The sequence below is a fragment of the Protomyctophum bolini genome (genome assembly GCF_963924005.1).
Source record: "Protomyctophum bolini genome assembly, chromosome: 14".
Taxonomy (NCBI): Eukaryota; Metazoa; Chordata; class Actinopteri; order Myctophiformes; family Myctophidae; genus Protomyctophum; species Protomyctophum bolini.
Window position 1 is genome coordinate 2294318 of NC_137875.1, and position 14768 is coordinate 2309085.

The 14768-nt window shown below is 46.8% G+C and overlaps 1 protein-coding gene across 1 annotated transcript in view; it reads right to left on the reverse strand.

Moving 5' to 3' along the window:
* LOC308328320 (echinoderm microtubule-associated protein-like 6) overlaps positions 1–13383 on the reverse strand; it is a gene marked incomplete at both ends in the record, with an annotated part of 135829 nt that extends 122446 nt beyond the window's left edge. The window contains 12 exons of the mRNA XM_080782091.1: positions 278–487; positions 1042–1156; positions 2005–2146; positions 3096–3233; positions 4424–4551; positions 5297–5370; positions 6500–6635; positions 6947–7138; positions 10650–10718; positions 10846–10944; positions 11686–11845; positions 13187–13383. Coding sequence (XP_080638217.1) covers positions 278–487; positions 1042–1156; positions 2005–2146; positions 3096–3233; positions 4424–4551; positions 5297–5370; positions 6500–6635; positions 6947–7138; positions 10650–10718; positions 10846–10944; positions 11686–11845; positions 13187–13383 — 1660 coding nt within the window. The remainder of the gene's footprint in view (positions 1–277; positions 488–1041; positions 1157–2004; positions 2147–3095; positions 3234–4423; positions 4552–5296; positions 5371–6499; positions 6636–6946; positions 7139–10649; positions 10719–10845; positions 10945–11685; positions 11846–13186) is intronic.
* Between the last annotated feature and the right edge of the window lie 1385 nt (positions 13384–14768).

Consider the following 14768-nt stretch of genomic DNA (forward strand, 5'->3'; position numbering starts at 1 on the left):
TATTTAATCAGTTGTCCAAACACTCACAGACAGACAGACAGACGGACAGACATGCAGACAGACAGACAGGCAGGCAGGCAGACATGCAGACAGACAGGCAGACAGACAGACAGACAGACAGACAGGCAGACAGACAGACAGACAGACAGACAGACAGGCAGGCAGGCAGACAGACAGACAGGCAGGCAGGCAGGCAGGCAGGCAGGCAGGCAGGCAGGCAGGCAGGCAGACAGACAGACAGACAGACAGACAGACAGACAGACAGACAGACAGGTACCTGTCTTGCGGCAGGGGAATCGGTACAGCCTGACGACGCCTCTGTCGCCCACGGCAACGAGCACTCCGGCCTCGTGATTGGTCGCCACGGCGTTGACCCCGCTGTGGGCGGAGTACTTTGGCCACACCCCCGCGACCTCCGACCCCAGCACCCCGCCGCCAGAACCCCACACGACCCCCTTCACCTCCTCCTCGCTCACACACCTCCCCACTGGAGAGGAGGAGAGGAGAGGAGAGGAGAGGGGAGAGGAGAGGAGAGGAGAGGAGAGGAGAGGAGTCAACAAATATAGCAAATCTACAAGCTCACAACGCGTCAGAATTTGTAATTTTTGGTGATTGTTCCTCCCAAAATAGTGACTGTTAGGCCTAGTTTATGACTTTCAGCACCAGAGACAGCTCCCCCATGGCTGTAGGCCTAGTTTATGACTTTCAGCACCAGAGACAGCTCCCCCATGGCTGTGGGACTAGTTTATGACTTTCAGCACCAGAGACAGCTCCCCCATGGCTGTGGGACTAGTTTATGACTTTCAGCACCAGAGACAGCTCCCCCATGGCTGTGGGACTAGTTTATGACTTTCAGCACCAGAGACAGCTCCCCCATGGCTGTGGGACTAGTTTATGACTTTCAGCACCAGAGACAGCTCCCCCATGGCTGTGGGACTAGTTTATGACTTTCAGCACCACAGACAGCTCCCCTCACTGCTGTGGCATTAGGATCTTTTTGTAAATAACTCTTTACTCTTCCGACCTCCTTCACAGACTCACATGGTATGCGGTAGACGTGTCTGTGCTGTTCTCCATCGTTGGTCAGTAGATACTTGCCGTCCACAGACCAGTCCAGATGAGTGATCACACTGCTGGACTTACTGCACGCACCCACCTGCGCACACACGCACACGCACACACACACACACACACACACACACACACACACACGTATTATTGTACTGTAGTAATAAAGGCCTTAAAGACCTATAAGACCTTCGACAATCAAATGACATTTAGTCGATAGTCCATGGACTATAGACTATACTATAGAGCGTTGCAGTCCCTCCCCCTTTCAGAACGACGAGTGGTCCAGGAAATGAAACCCCCATGCATTCTCCCATCGGCACTTCTAATATAATTTATTTAAAGACGGTTACGCCGCGGACAAAGCCAACTCGGATCGTGACGAATCATGACAATGAACACAATGTTTTGGGGCCGATCAAATCATTAGAAAGAAGAAAATAAAGGCAGGAGACAACACTATTTGTTTTGTTTTTCGTCTTATAAATTATTTGATCGGCCCCAAAACATTGTGTTCATTGTCATGATTTGTCACGATCCGAGTTGGCTTTGTCCGCGGCGTAACCGTCTTTAAATAAATACTTTAAGAAAAGCCTACGGGGAAAAATGCATTGGGATTAATTTCCTGGGCCACTCGTCGTTCTGAAAGGGGGAGGGACTCGGCGCTCTATAGTCCATGGACTATAGTCTATAGGGTGGACTATGTGTGTGTGTGTGTGTGCGTGCACGTTGTGCGTGCGCTACCTTCGTGTAAACTCTGCTGCACAGCGTACAGGTGCACCTGTGTGTGTGTGTGTGCGTGCGTGTGCGTGTGTGTGTGCGTGCGCGTTGTGCGTGCGTGCGCTACCTTCTTGTACCTCTGCTGCACAGCGTACAGGTGCACCTGTGTGTGTGTGTGTGTGTGCGTGCGTGTGCGTGTGTGTGTGCGTGCGCTACCTTCTTGTACCTCTGCTGCACAGCGTACAGGTGCACCACGCCCTCGTTAGAACCCACGGCCAGGTGACTTCCATCTGGAGAGAACCTCAACGCATGGACCACCTGACCACTGTCTCTGACCGTCACCACCTCCGTCAGGTCCCTGAGAGAGAGACATAGACACACAGAGAGAGAGAGAGAGAGATAACCTGACTACAGTCTCTGACCGTCACCACCTCCGTCAGGTCCCTGAGAGAGAGACATAGACACACAGAGAGAGAGAGAGAGAACCTGACTACTGTCTCTGACCGTCACCACCTCCGTCAGGTCCCTGAGAGAGAGACATAGACACACAGAGAGAGAGAGAGAGAGAGAACCTGACTACTGTCTCTGACCGTCACCACCTCCGTCAGGTCCCTGAGAGAGAGACATAGACACACACAGAGAGAGAGAGAGAGAGAGAGAGAGAGAGAGAACCTGACCACCGTCTCTGACCGTCACCACCTCCGTCAGGTCCCTGAGAGAGAGACATAGACACACACAGAGCGAGAGAGAGAACCTGACTACTGTCTCTGACCGTCACCACCTCCGCCATGTCCCTGAGAGAGAGACATAGACACACACACAGAGAGAGAGAGAGAGAGAGAGAGAGAGTACAGTGGATACAGTTCAATGAAAGTGCAGTTCAATGAAAAAAGATAAACCCTTGTTAACATCAGGGTCCTCTCCATGTTCAATGCATCACAACATTTAAAGACGTACGAATATACAGGGCTATGCAAGATCCCTTGTTTGTGTCGAATCTGGGTTGAACATGGTTTGTTGCACTCCCTCTGGTGTTGTGGGTGTGGACTTGGTTGACATTAAGGAAGTATCTGTTCTAGACAGGTACATATGGGTATCTTAGGGAAGTATCTAGACAGGTTAGGGTTAGCGACCTACGTGGCCGGTTAAGACTGAGGTTAGGGTTAGCGACCTACGTGGTCACTACCTTGGTGAAGTATTTAGACAGGTACAAGGGTATCTTGGTTCGCACGCGCACGCACACGCACACACACACACACACACACGCACGCACACGCACACGCACACACACACGCACACACACGCACCAGGTTCTCAGCACGGTGCAGGCGCCCCCCGTCGTGCCCAGAGCCAGATGGGAGCCGTCGGAGCTGAACGCCACGCTACGGACCGCCTCCGACGCCTTGAAGCAACCAATCAGGGTCCGGTCCGATGTGCTCCACAACCTGAACACACACGCACACACGCACGAACAATGTAATTGGACAACACAATGAATTATAATATTACACAAATAATATAATATTTAAAAAATAGACAGATCATAGGGTGGGGGAGAAATCGGTGAAACAATGTGGGTGTTATTATTGCGTGCGTGCGCGCTTCTGACCTCACGGTGAGGTCGTCTCCTCCAGTGAGCGTGCGTGCGTGGGTCTGAATTTGGACAAAGCGTTCTCCAGGTCTGATATGGAGGACGTAAGATGAAGCCTGTCAGTCCTTGAATTGTAAATCGCCATCTTTCTAGATCCGTTTGGGCCCAGCTGGCCCATTGGCTATAACCCAGACAACGAGGTGGGACTTCTTCTTCGTTGGTTTTTAATTTCACTCCCGATCATAGACTGTAACGGTAGCCACGCCCCTCAGAACACACGCAACTTTATGGTCATTTTTTTTTAAATAAATGGGACCATAATTGTCCAAAAAGAGAAATGAGACTTTCTGATACCTCACACCAAACCTGACACTGGCCGACCTCTGGTTAGTAGACAGTTGGATATAGAAACAATTTAATCTAAACTGAAAGATGGATACAATGTATGTAACCTAGATACCATACCCTGATGGAAAATGCTGTTCATTTTATTATTATTATTATTATTATTATTATTTATTTATTTTTTGTTCATTAGTACTTTCAAAACTAGTTTACTAATTACTTTTACTGTCTTATACTGTCTGTCTTTGTATTATTTGTCTTGCTCTGACCTTGATTTGGGGGGAGGGGGGATATTTACATGTCGGATACAACAAAATGTACACATTTATTCACCAATAAAAATCAAAATAAAGTGTTAAAAAAAAAAAAATGAGACTTTAAACTAGTGACTGGAAGCAGAAGGTATTCATGACCATGTTTATTAAGGTAATACAGTCTAGGTGAAGTTGGGCCCAAATACATGGAGCTCTATGGGGATATGGGGGTTTTTCTGGGCCCAATGACAGACAGCGCCACAACAGGCCATTATATGAACTTTCAGGAAGTCCCGATTTCCTTAGTGGCTTCACTAAATATCTGTCTGACTGCCCCCCTGGTTTGACCTCACGGTGGGAGTGTGTGTGTGTGTGTGTGTGTGTGTGTGTGTGTGACCTCACGGTGTGTGTGTGTGTGTGTGTGTGTGTGTGTGTGACCTCTGACCTCACGGTGAGGTCGTCTCCTCCAGTGACCACCAGGGGTTTTTTGGGGTGTGAGTCCAACGCCCACAGCTGTCCGTCACCGTGACCCCGCATGATCAGAGAGGGGTGGTCTCTGTCGTGGACCAAGACCTGGGCACGCACACACACACACACACATACACGCACGCACGCACACACGCACACACACACACACACACACACACACACACACACACACACACGAGAGAGGGAGAGAGACAAAGACAGAGACAGAGACACAGAGAGAGAGACATGCACATACAATGAATATACCATCATAGGTCAAGATAGGACTTTTCTGTTTGTATGTATGTATCCTAAGGTTAGCAAGGAATATCACCTCTAATACTATAAGCATGTGTTGTATGGAGAATATAGGTTGCTACCTTCAGGAAGGAGATAATGGTGTACCAGCATACAATAAGGTCAGACTAAAGAGGTCCTTTGTCTACCAGTCGACCTTGAGGCTTAATCAGGAGATGTAGTAGCCACAGGATAATCTAAGCGGTGGATATTGCTCATGTCTTTATGTATGTAAATTGTCTTGTTCTTTGTGTTTGTATATGTGTTTCTGCATACTTGGCTGCTGTGTCGGGAGACAAATTTCAGTGTGAACTGACAATAAAGTACTATATCATATCATATCATATCATATCATGTATGGGCTGTCAAGGCCAGAAATATAGTGTTTGCCACACATAGGTCAGTAGGTCAGTCAGTAGGTGTTCCCGCATAACGTCCGGGTACGATGATGATGTCACGCGCATAGCTTACCCCTCAATTATCGATGCTTTGGAGAGAACACGATGTTTGGCAGAGCGAGTATAGTCTTTAACTATTATTAACTTTATCTCACCTCAAAGATCTCACCGTCTTGAGTTCCTGCCAGAATCCTGTCGGCGTTCCAACACACACTGCGAATGGACAGACCTGAGGAGAGGAGAGGAGAGGAGAGGAGAGGAGGGGAGGGGAGGGGAGGGGAGGGGAGGGGAGAGGAGAGGAGAGGAGAGGAGAGGAGAGGAGAGGAGAGGAGAGGAGAGGAGAGGAGAGGAGAGGAGAAAATGTCCAAAGATTTTCTTTTCTTAATGCGTATAAAAAGTATAAAATAGGCCATTACTTTAGGAATGAACCCACCTCTTCAGACTCCATCATGGCCCGTAGCCTCGACGACCTTACAGGCGTATGCAAAGGCTCAACTTATATAACTTAGACTGTATTTTATGTAGACACATCACGCTATAGTGAACACGCATAGTTTTATTATGATAATCCACTGTTAGACGGATGTTAGGTTCTTATATCTTATGTATGATTCTTGAAGACTACTTTTTATGCATTCGATGCATTACCATGTGTTGCTCTTTTTTTTTTGAAAAGCCTATGGAGAAAATGAATGGAGAATCATTTCCTGGGCCACTCGTCGTTCTGAAAGGGGGATGGGCTGCGACGCTCTATTAGAGGTACCTTTGTAACGATGGCTCTAGTTGGGGTACCTTTGTAACCGTGGCTCTATTAGAGGTACCTTTGTAACTGTGCTGGCTCTAGTTGAGGTACATTTGTAACAATGGCTCTATTTGAGGTACCTTTGTAACCATGGCTCTAGTTGAGGTACCTTTGTAACCGTGGCTCTATTAGAGGTACCTTTGTAACCATGGCTCTATTAGAGGTACCTTTGTAGCCGTGCTGGCTCTAGTTGAGGTACCTTTGTAACCGTGGCTCTATTAGAGGTACCTTTGTAACCGTGGCTCTATTAGAGGTACCTTTGTAACCATGGCTCTAGTTGAGGTACCTTTGTAACCATGGCTCTATTAGAGGTACCTTTGTAGCCGTGCTGGCTCTAGTTGAGGTACCTTTGTAACCGTGGCTCTATTAGAGGTACCTTTGTAACCATGGCTCTATTAGAGGTACCTTTGTAGCCGTGCTGGCTCTAGTTGAGGTACCTTTGTAACCATGGCTCTAGTTGAGGTACCTTTGTAACCATGGCTATATTAGAGGTACCTTTGTAACTGTGCTGGCTCTAGTTGAGGTACATTTGTAACCGTGGCTCTATTAGAGGTACCTTTGTAGCCGTGCTGGCTCTCCGTCAGGTCTATCTTGGTGATGGGTTTGAAGTCCAGGTCCCACAGCCGGACACATCCGTCTCGGCCTCCCGTAGCGAAGCCCTCCTCACACGAGTGCATGGTGAAGATACCTGCCTAGAGAGAGAGCGAGAGAGAGAGAGATAGAGAGAGAGAGAGAAATGTACGTCGTGCACGGTGTGTGTGTGTGTGTGTGTGTGTGTGTGTGTGTGTGTGACTCACGTCGTGCACGGTGTGTGTGTGTGTGTGTGTGTGTGTGTGTGTGTGTGGGGGACTCACGTCGTGCACGGTGTGTGTGTGTGTGTGTGTGTGTGTGTGTGTGTGTGTGTGGGGGACTCACGTCGTGCACGGTGTGTGTGTGTGTGTGTGTGTGTGTGTGTGGGGGACTCACGTCGTGCACGGTGTGTGTGTGTGTGTGGGGGACTCACATCGTGCGCAGCCTGCACGGTGCGCGTCAGCCTGAGTCCTCGCCACACGTACACGTCTCCGTTGAGCGCCCCGGAGTACGTGATGACGTCGTCCTTGAGGGACGCCGCCACGCACAGGATGGTCTGCAGGTCGCCCGTCCTCCCGAACACGCCTCGCTTCGCCGTCAACGCGTTGCCGTAGAGGGACCAGAACTACAGACACACACACACACACAGAGAGAGAGAGAGAGAGAGAGAGGAAACTTGTTCGTTTTTGAGTGGTGCAACCACTCCTACAACCAGCAATGTCCGTGTACCTGTGTGTGTACCTGTAGTCATGAGCACGAGTGGTGTGCGCATGCGTGAAAGTGGAACGATACAGAGAAGAAACTGGAACGATACAGAGAAGACATTGGAACGATACAAACTGGAACGGAACGATACAGAGAAGAAAGTGGAACGATACAGAGAAGAAAGTGGAACGATACAGAGAAGAAACTGGAACGATACAGAGAAGACATTGGAACGATACAGAGAAGAAACTGGAACGATACAGAGAAGAAACTGGAACGATACAGAGAAGAAAGTGGAACGATACAGAGAAGAAACTGGAACGATATAGAGAAGAAACTGGAACGATACAGAGAAGAAACTGGAACGATATAGAGAAGAAACTGGAACGATACAGAGAAGAAAGTGGAACGATACAGAGAAGAAACTGGAACGATACAGAGAAGAAAGTGGAACGATACAGAGAAGAAACTGGAACGATATAGAGAAGAAACTGGAACGATATAGAGAAGAAACTGGAACGATACAGAGAAGAAAGTGGAACGATACAGAGAAGAAACTGGAACGATACAGAGAAGAAACTGGAACGATACAGAGAAGAAACTGGAACGATACAGAGAAGAAACTGGAACGATACAGAGAAGAAAGTGGAACGATACAGAGAAGAAACTGGAACGATACAGAGAAGAAACTGGACCTATACAGAGAAGAAACTGGAACGATACAGAGAAGAAACTGGAACGACACAGAGAAGAAACTGGAACGACACAGAGAAGAAACTGGAACGATACAGAGAAGAAAGTGGAACGATACAGAGAAGAAACTGGAACGATACAGAGAAGAAAGTGGAACGATACAGAGAAGAAAGTGGAACGATACAGAGAAGAAACTGGAACGATACAGAGAAGAAAGTGGAACGATACAGAGAAGAAACTGGAACGATACAGAGAAGAAAGTGGAACGATACAGAGAAGAAACTGGAACGATACAGAGAAGAAACTGGAACGATACAGAGAAGAAACTGGAACGATACAGAGAAGAAACTGGAACGATGCAGAGAAGAAACTGGAACGATACAGAGAAGAAAGTGGAACGATACAGAGAAGAAACTGGAACGATACAGAGAAGAAAGTGGAACGATACAGAGAAGAAAGTGGAACGATACAGAGAAGAAAGTGGAACGATACAGAGAAGAAACTGGAACGATGCAGAGAAGAAACTGGAACGATACAGAGAAGAAACTGGAACGATACAGAGAAGAAAGTGGAACGATGCAGAGAAGAAACTGGAACGATGCAGAGAAGAAACTGGAACGATACAGAGAAGAAACTGGAACGATACAGAGAAGAAACTGGAACGATACAGAGAAGAAACTGGAACGATGCAGAGAAGAAAGTGGAACGATACAGAGAAGAAACTGGAACGATACAGAGAAGAAACTGGAACGATACAGAGAAGAAAGTGGAACGATACAGAGAAGAAAGTGGAACGATACAGAGAAGAAACTGGAACGATGCAGAGAAGAAACTGGAACGATACAGAGAAGAAACTGGAACGATACAGAGAAGAAACTGGAACGATACAGAGAAGAAAGTGGAACGATACAGAGAAGAAAGTGGAACGATACAAACTGGAACGGAACGATACAGAGAAGAAAGTGGAACGATACAGAGAAGAAAGTGGAACGATACAGAGAAGAAAGTGGAACGATACAGAGAAGAAAGTGGAACGATACAGAGAAGAAAGTGGAACGATACAGAGAAGAAAGTGGAACGATACAGAGAAGAAAGTGGAACGATACAGAGAAGAAAGTGGAACGATACAGAGAAGAAAGTGGAACGATACAGAGAAGAAAGTGGAACGATACAGAGAAGAAAGTGGAACGATACAGAGAAGAAAGTGGAACGATACAGAGAAGAAACTGGAACGATACAGAGAAGAAAGTGGAACGATACAGAGAAGACATTGGAACGATACAGAGAAGAAAGTGGAACGATACAGAGAAGAAACTGGAACGATACAGAGAAGAAAGTGGAACGATACAGAGAAGAAACTGGAACGATACAGAGAAGAAACTGGAACGATACAGAGAAGAAACTGGAACGATATAGAGAAGAAACTGGAACGATACAGAGAAGAAACTGGAACGATACAGAGAAGAAACTGGAACGATATAGAGAAGAAACTGGAACGATACAGAGAAGAAACTGGAACGATACAGAGAAGAAACTGGAACGATACAGAGAAGAAACTGGAACGATACAGAGAAGAAACTGGAACGATACAGAGAAGAAAGTGGAACGATACAAACTGGAACGGAACGATACAGAGAAGAAAGTGGAACGATACAGAGAAGAAAGTGGAACGATACAAACTGGAACGGAACGATACAGAGAAGAAAGTGGAACGATACAGAGAAGAAAGTGGAACGATACAGAGAAGAAACTGGAACGATACAGAGAAGAAAGTGGAACGATACAGAGAAGAAAGTGGAACGATACAGAGAAGAAAGTGGAACGATACAGAGAAGAAAGTGGAACGATACAGAGAAGAAACTGGAACGATACAGAGAAGAAAGTGGAACGATACAGAGAAGAAACTGGAACGATACAGAGAAGAAAGTGGAACGATACAGAGAAGAAAGTGGAACGATACAGAGAAGAAAGTGGAACGATACAAACTGGAACGGAACGATACAGAGAAGAAAGTGGAACGATACAGAGAAGAAACTGGAACGATACAGAGAAGAAAGTGGAACGATACAGAGAAGAAAGTGGAACGATACAGAGAAGAAACTGGAACGATACAGAGAAGAAAGTGGAACGATACAGAGAAGAAAGTGGAACGATACAGAGAAGAAAGTGGAACGATACAGAGAAGAAACTGGAACGATACAAACTGGAACGGAACGATACAGAGAAGAAACTGGAACGATACAGAGAACCAATAGACGGGAGTTGCACCACTCAGTTCACACGGGTGTGATTTTTTATTGATAAGGAGCACCGTATGGATCAGGCTTATCGAAGCCGGGTTCTTATCGAGCCCGCTATCGAGCATTTTTATATTATTTTGTGGGGAGACGATACATTCGGAACAGAACCAGTATCTTTTACTATCGGCCTTCAGATGCATTACTTTACTAACAGACATGAAGGAAATTGACCTTTTTTGGTGTTAGCATAAATAAATAATCTAAGAGAAACCTTACGGTTGTTCCGTCTGTGAAACAATTAAGCTTGTAAATATCTGAAAACCCTTTACTTCTATTGTGAATCTAAGATAAGAGAGACCATACGAGTGTGCCGTTTGTGAAACAAGCATCCAAATATCTGAAACCCTTTAAAAGCGCTCAAACTGTCTTCTTTCTCTCTTCTTGTGTTGTGTGTGTGTGTGTGTGTGTGTGTGTGTGTGTGTGTGTGTGTGTGCGTACCTTGACATGCTTCACTCCACAGCTCACCAGTCTGTTGTGCTGACTTGGGTTCCAACACACGTCGAAGACCTGGAGGAGACATCATAATGTGTGTGAAAAACATGCAGGCACGAACGCACACACACACACACACGCGCACACACACACACACACACGCGCACACACACACACACACACACACACACACAGTACGTACTCTCTCTGAGTGTCCAGAAGTGGTAGCCAGCAGCTTCCCTTTCCTCCAGTCCCAAATACACAGGGTGTTGTTAGCATCCAGGCCCACGGAGGCTAACCGCTGCACGCACGCACACACGCAGACAGACAGACAGACAGACAGACAGACAGACAGACAGACAGACAGACAGACAGACAGACAGACAGACAGACAGACAGACAGACAGACAGACGTGTAAACGTTTAGTTTTGTATCTTTTGACGCCCATAGGGCACGTGCACAAGTTGTGTTGTTGTGAGGGGATCTGCAAAATGCCTGCAAACTACGGCAACGTAACAGTATAGCAAAGACTGCGATCTGCAAACTCCACTACATTGCACTCAGCTGTCTGCAATCAGGTGTATCATCAGGTGTTACTGCATGATAGGGGGCAGCGTTGGCCTAACGGTTAGAGGAGCGCTTTTGTTGCAGAAAAGTTGCCGGTTTGATTCCCCGGACGGGCAGGACAGATCTGGGTGGGGAAGTGATTGTCAACAGCGCTGAAGTGCCCTTGAGCAAGGCACTGAACCCCCAACTGCTCCCCCTGGAGCTGCTTGGTGGTCAACAGTATAAGACTGTGCATGGTTGTACTGGTCAGCTCCCAGGTTTTAATGTGTGTGTCTGTCTGTATGTTCCTATGTGCAGGGTGTTGCTGAATATGAGAATATGCTCAGCTACTTCCCCGGGTAAAGAAATTGTGAGAAATTGTGAGAAACTGTGCGAGAAATGAGAAATCGGAAAGTGAGAAATCGGAAAGTGAGACATTAATGAAGGCTCTGTTCCATTCTGGTGTGTGTGTGTGTGTGTGTGTGTGTGTCCTACCTGTCCGTCTGCGCTGAAGGTGAGACAGGCCACCCCGTGTGTGTGTCCGTCACGCAGCAGGGAGACGGTGTGCACGGTGAGCGTGTCCCACACACACACATACGCTTCCTTACCCACCTGACCCGTCGCCACCAATGAGCCTTCTGGATGCAGCGCTAGACTGGCAGGCAGGCAGGCAGGGAGGCAGGCAGACAGACAGACAGGCAGGCAGACAGACAGACAGACAGACAGACAGACAGACAGACAGACAGACAGAGAGTTAGATTTGGCGGCACATGTCGATGAAGCTTCAAGATCGAGAGAACGTCCAACGACTAATAGACCCTCCGGCCACACACGGCTCCGCATAGCGCGCCACTCGGTGGCTTGTAGATCTGCCGTCCTATGACACACAGACTGAGTAGAAACAAATCGTGCCATTTTTTTCATGATTATTAGTGAGGACCTGTTTTATGAAGATAGGTTGAAAAGTGGTGAAGTGGTCCTTTAAATACTCCTGACGTCAAATTGGAGTCAGGTGTTCCACGCTATGAACTTGTAGGTCTGCCATTTTTGAAATATCGTGAAAATGTGCCTGAAATCTTTGAATATATATATATTGTTACAGAGCGAGTTTTTAACTCAAATCTTTGCTTCTGGGAGGGTCCCTGCTGGAACAACATATTTTCAGATGGCCAATTACATATCATTTTTGGGGTCCTTGACATGAAATATTGAGAACCACTGATGTTTTTTCAGAAAACTGTCTGGATTTTTTTTAAATAGGTTTAAGGTTCAGCTAAATAGGTTCAGCTATAATAAGACGTAATATTGGCTGTTTGATTATTAATGTTAGTGTACTAAGTGTACATTGTATTATTATTAATATATATTTGGAAGACTGATTATTGGACGCACACACAGACACATGCGCACACACACACACACACACACACACACACACACACACACAGTAGCCAGAACGTCTTGCCAGAAGGTTGTCCGAGGACTCCAGAGAGGCATCTTCTTGCCAGGACGAACTCACTAACCCGCACGCACGCACATACACGTGCACACTCACCCACACACGCACACACACACATGCGCACGCACACACACAAACACGTACACACGTACGCAGAGAGACAAAGACAAATTCATAAATTTGATGGTGTCAGTTGTAGAAAGAAGAGAGAGAGAGACAGAGAGAGACAGACAGACAGACAGACAGACAGACAGACAGACAGAGAGAGAGAGAGACAGAGAGAGAGACAGAGAGAGACAGAGAGACAGAGACAGAGAGAGAGAGACAGACAGAGACAGAGAGAGAGAGAGAGAGAGAGAGAGAGAGAAAGAGACAGACAGAGAGAGAGAGAGAAACTCTGGTCATTGTGACATTGAGTTAAAATGTCCTCAAAGGAAGCCAAGCATTTTACAAGTGACGTGACGTGGCGTGCGTGCGTGCGTGTGCGTGGCGTGCGTCTCAGAGAACACGGGAGCCGCAGCAGGCTAAAACACCTACCTGATGATGTCATCGGTGTGCGCCAGGTAGAACCTCTGCGTGTGGTCGCGGGTGTTGTAGACCACGCCCACGGCCGCTACGAAGTACACCACCTCCTTGGCGGCGCTGTAGAACAGGTTGTTGCGACACTGGCGTCCGCGGTAGCCGTACGCCCAGTCCAGACGCAGCGCGCCGCGCGGAGCGCTGCGCTCCGACATCGCTCCCTCTCGCACACCCGCTTGCACTTCCTGTCACACAAACAACTTAACCAACGTGAAAGGTACAAAGATGCAAAGATTCAAACTTGAAAGATGCAAGATGCAAAGAGGCAAAGATGAAAAGATTCAAAGATGCAATAATTGTGTATTTATTGTAATAATTGTTGCTATATTTATCTCCACAGGTCCAGGAGTCAAAGTCACACTTTAACACATTGAGACCGGAGAGCAGACTCTACACAATGATGTCTTTGACAGTTTCCTGAAAAACACTGTGTTTCTGTCAGTCGTTCTCTCCCTCTCTCTCTGTCAGTCGTTCTCTCCCTCTCTCTCTGTCAGTCGTTCTCAAACATTTTCATGTCAAGCACCCCAAAAAATATATGTTATCGGCCGCCGACCCCCATCTGAACATACAGTATATAGTTCCAGGGACCCTCCCCATCTGAACATATATAGTTCCAGGGACCCTCCCCAGTATATATATATATATTAGGGTATTGTAATGTATAGTTCCAGGGACCCTCCCCAGAAGCAAAGATTTCAGTTAAAAAACGTTCGCTGTTCAAAGATTTGCGCCACATTTTCACGATTTTTCAAAGATAGCAGATCTACAAGCTCGTAGATGAGCTTGTAGATCTGCTATTTTTCCAATAGCTGAAGTATAACATAATATGCTTTAAACACCAAAAGGGGTTCCCGCCCAGAATGGGTTAAACATTCTGTCGGGGTGAGCTCATGCACGCTGCCGACACGCACACACGTAAAGTTAGAAACATTATGAAATAAACCGACACACATTTCAAATCCTCAGGTGTTAAATCTAGAATGCTTCTGCAGAGAGAAAATCTGCAAAAAAGCCGACTGCCGTAAAATGAAATAAGAAATAAAGGAGAACGTACCAGCTCACAAATCCATTCACAAGTCCTTGACGAGAGAGACGGAGAGAGAGAGAGACAGAGACAGAGAGAGAGAGAGAGAGAGAGAGAGAGAGAGAGAGAGAGAGAGAGAGAGAGAGAGACAGCGAGACGGAGAGAGAGAGACAGAGAGAGAGAGTACAGAGAGACAGAGAACAGAGACAGAGAGACAGACAGACAGAGATGATGGAAGACAGAGAGAGGCAGAGACCCAGAGAGAGAGAGAGAGAGAGAGAGAGAGAGAGAGAGAGAGAGAGAGAGAGAGAGAGACTACAATAGGGGTGGGAGCAGTCTTGCGCTCTGCTGTAAAGCCTCGTTTGGCAGCAGAGTCACAGTAAATACAACGTGTCTGTGGCTCTGTGCGCGCTTACATCCATAATCAACAGCATTCAACACACAGCTTGAATAACATCCATAATCAACAGCATTCAACACAGCTTGAATAACATCAATTTACAATTTAGGCATTTA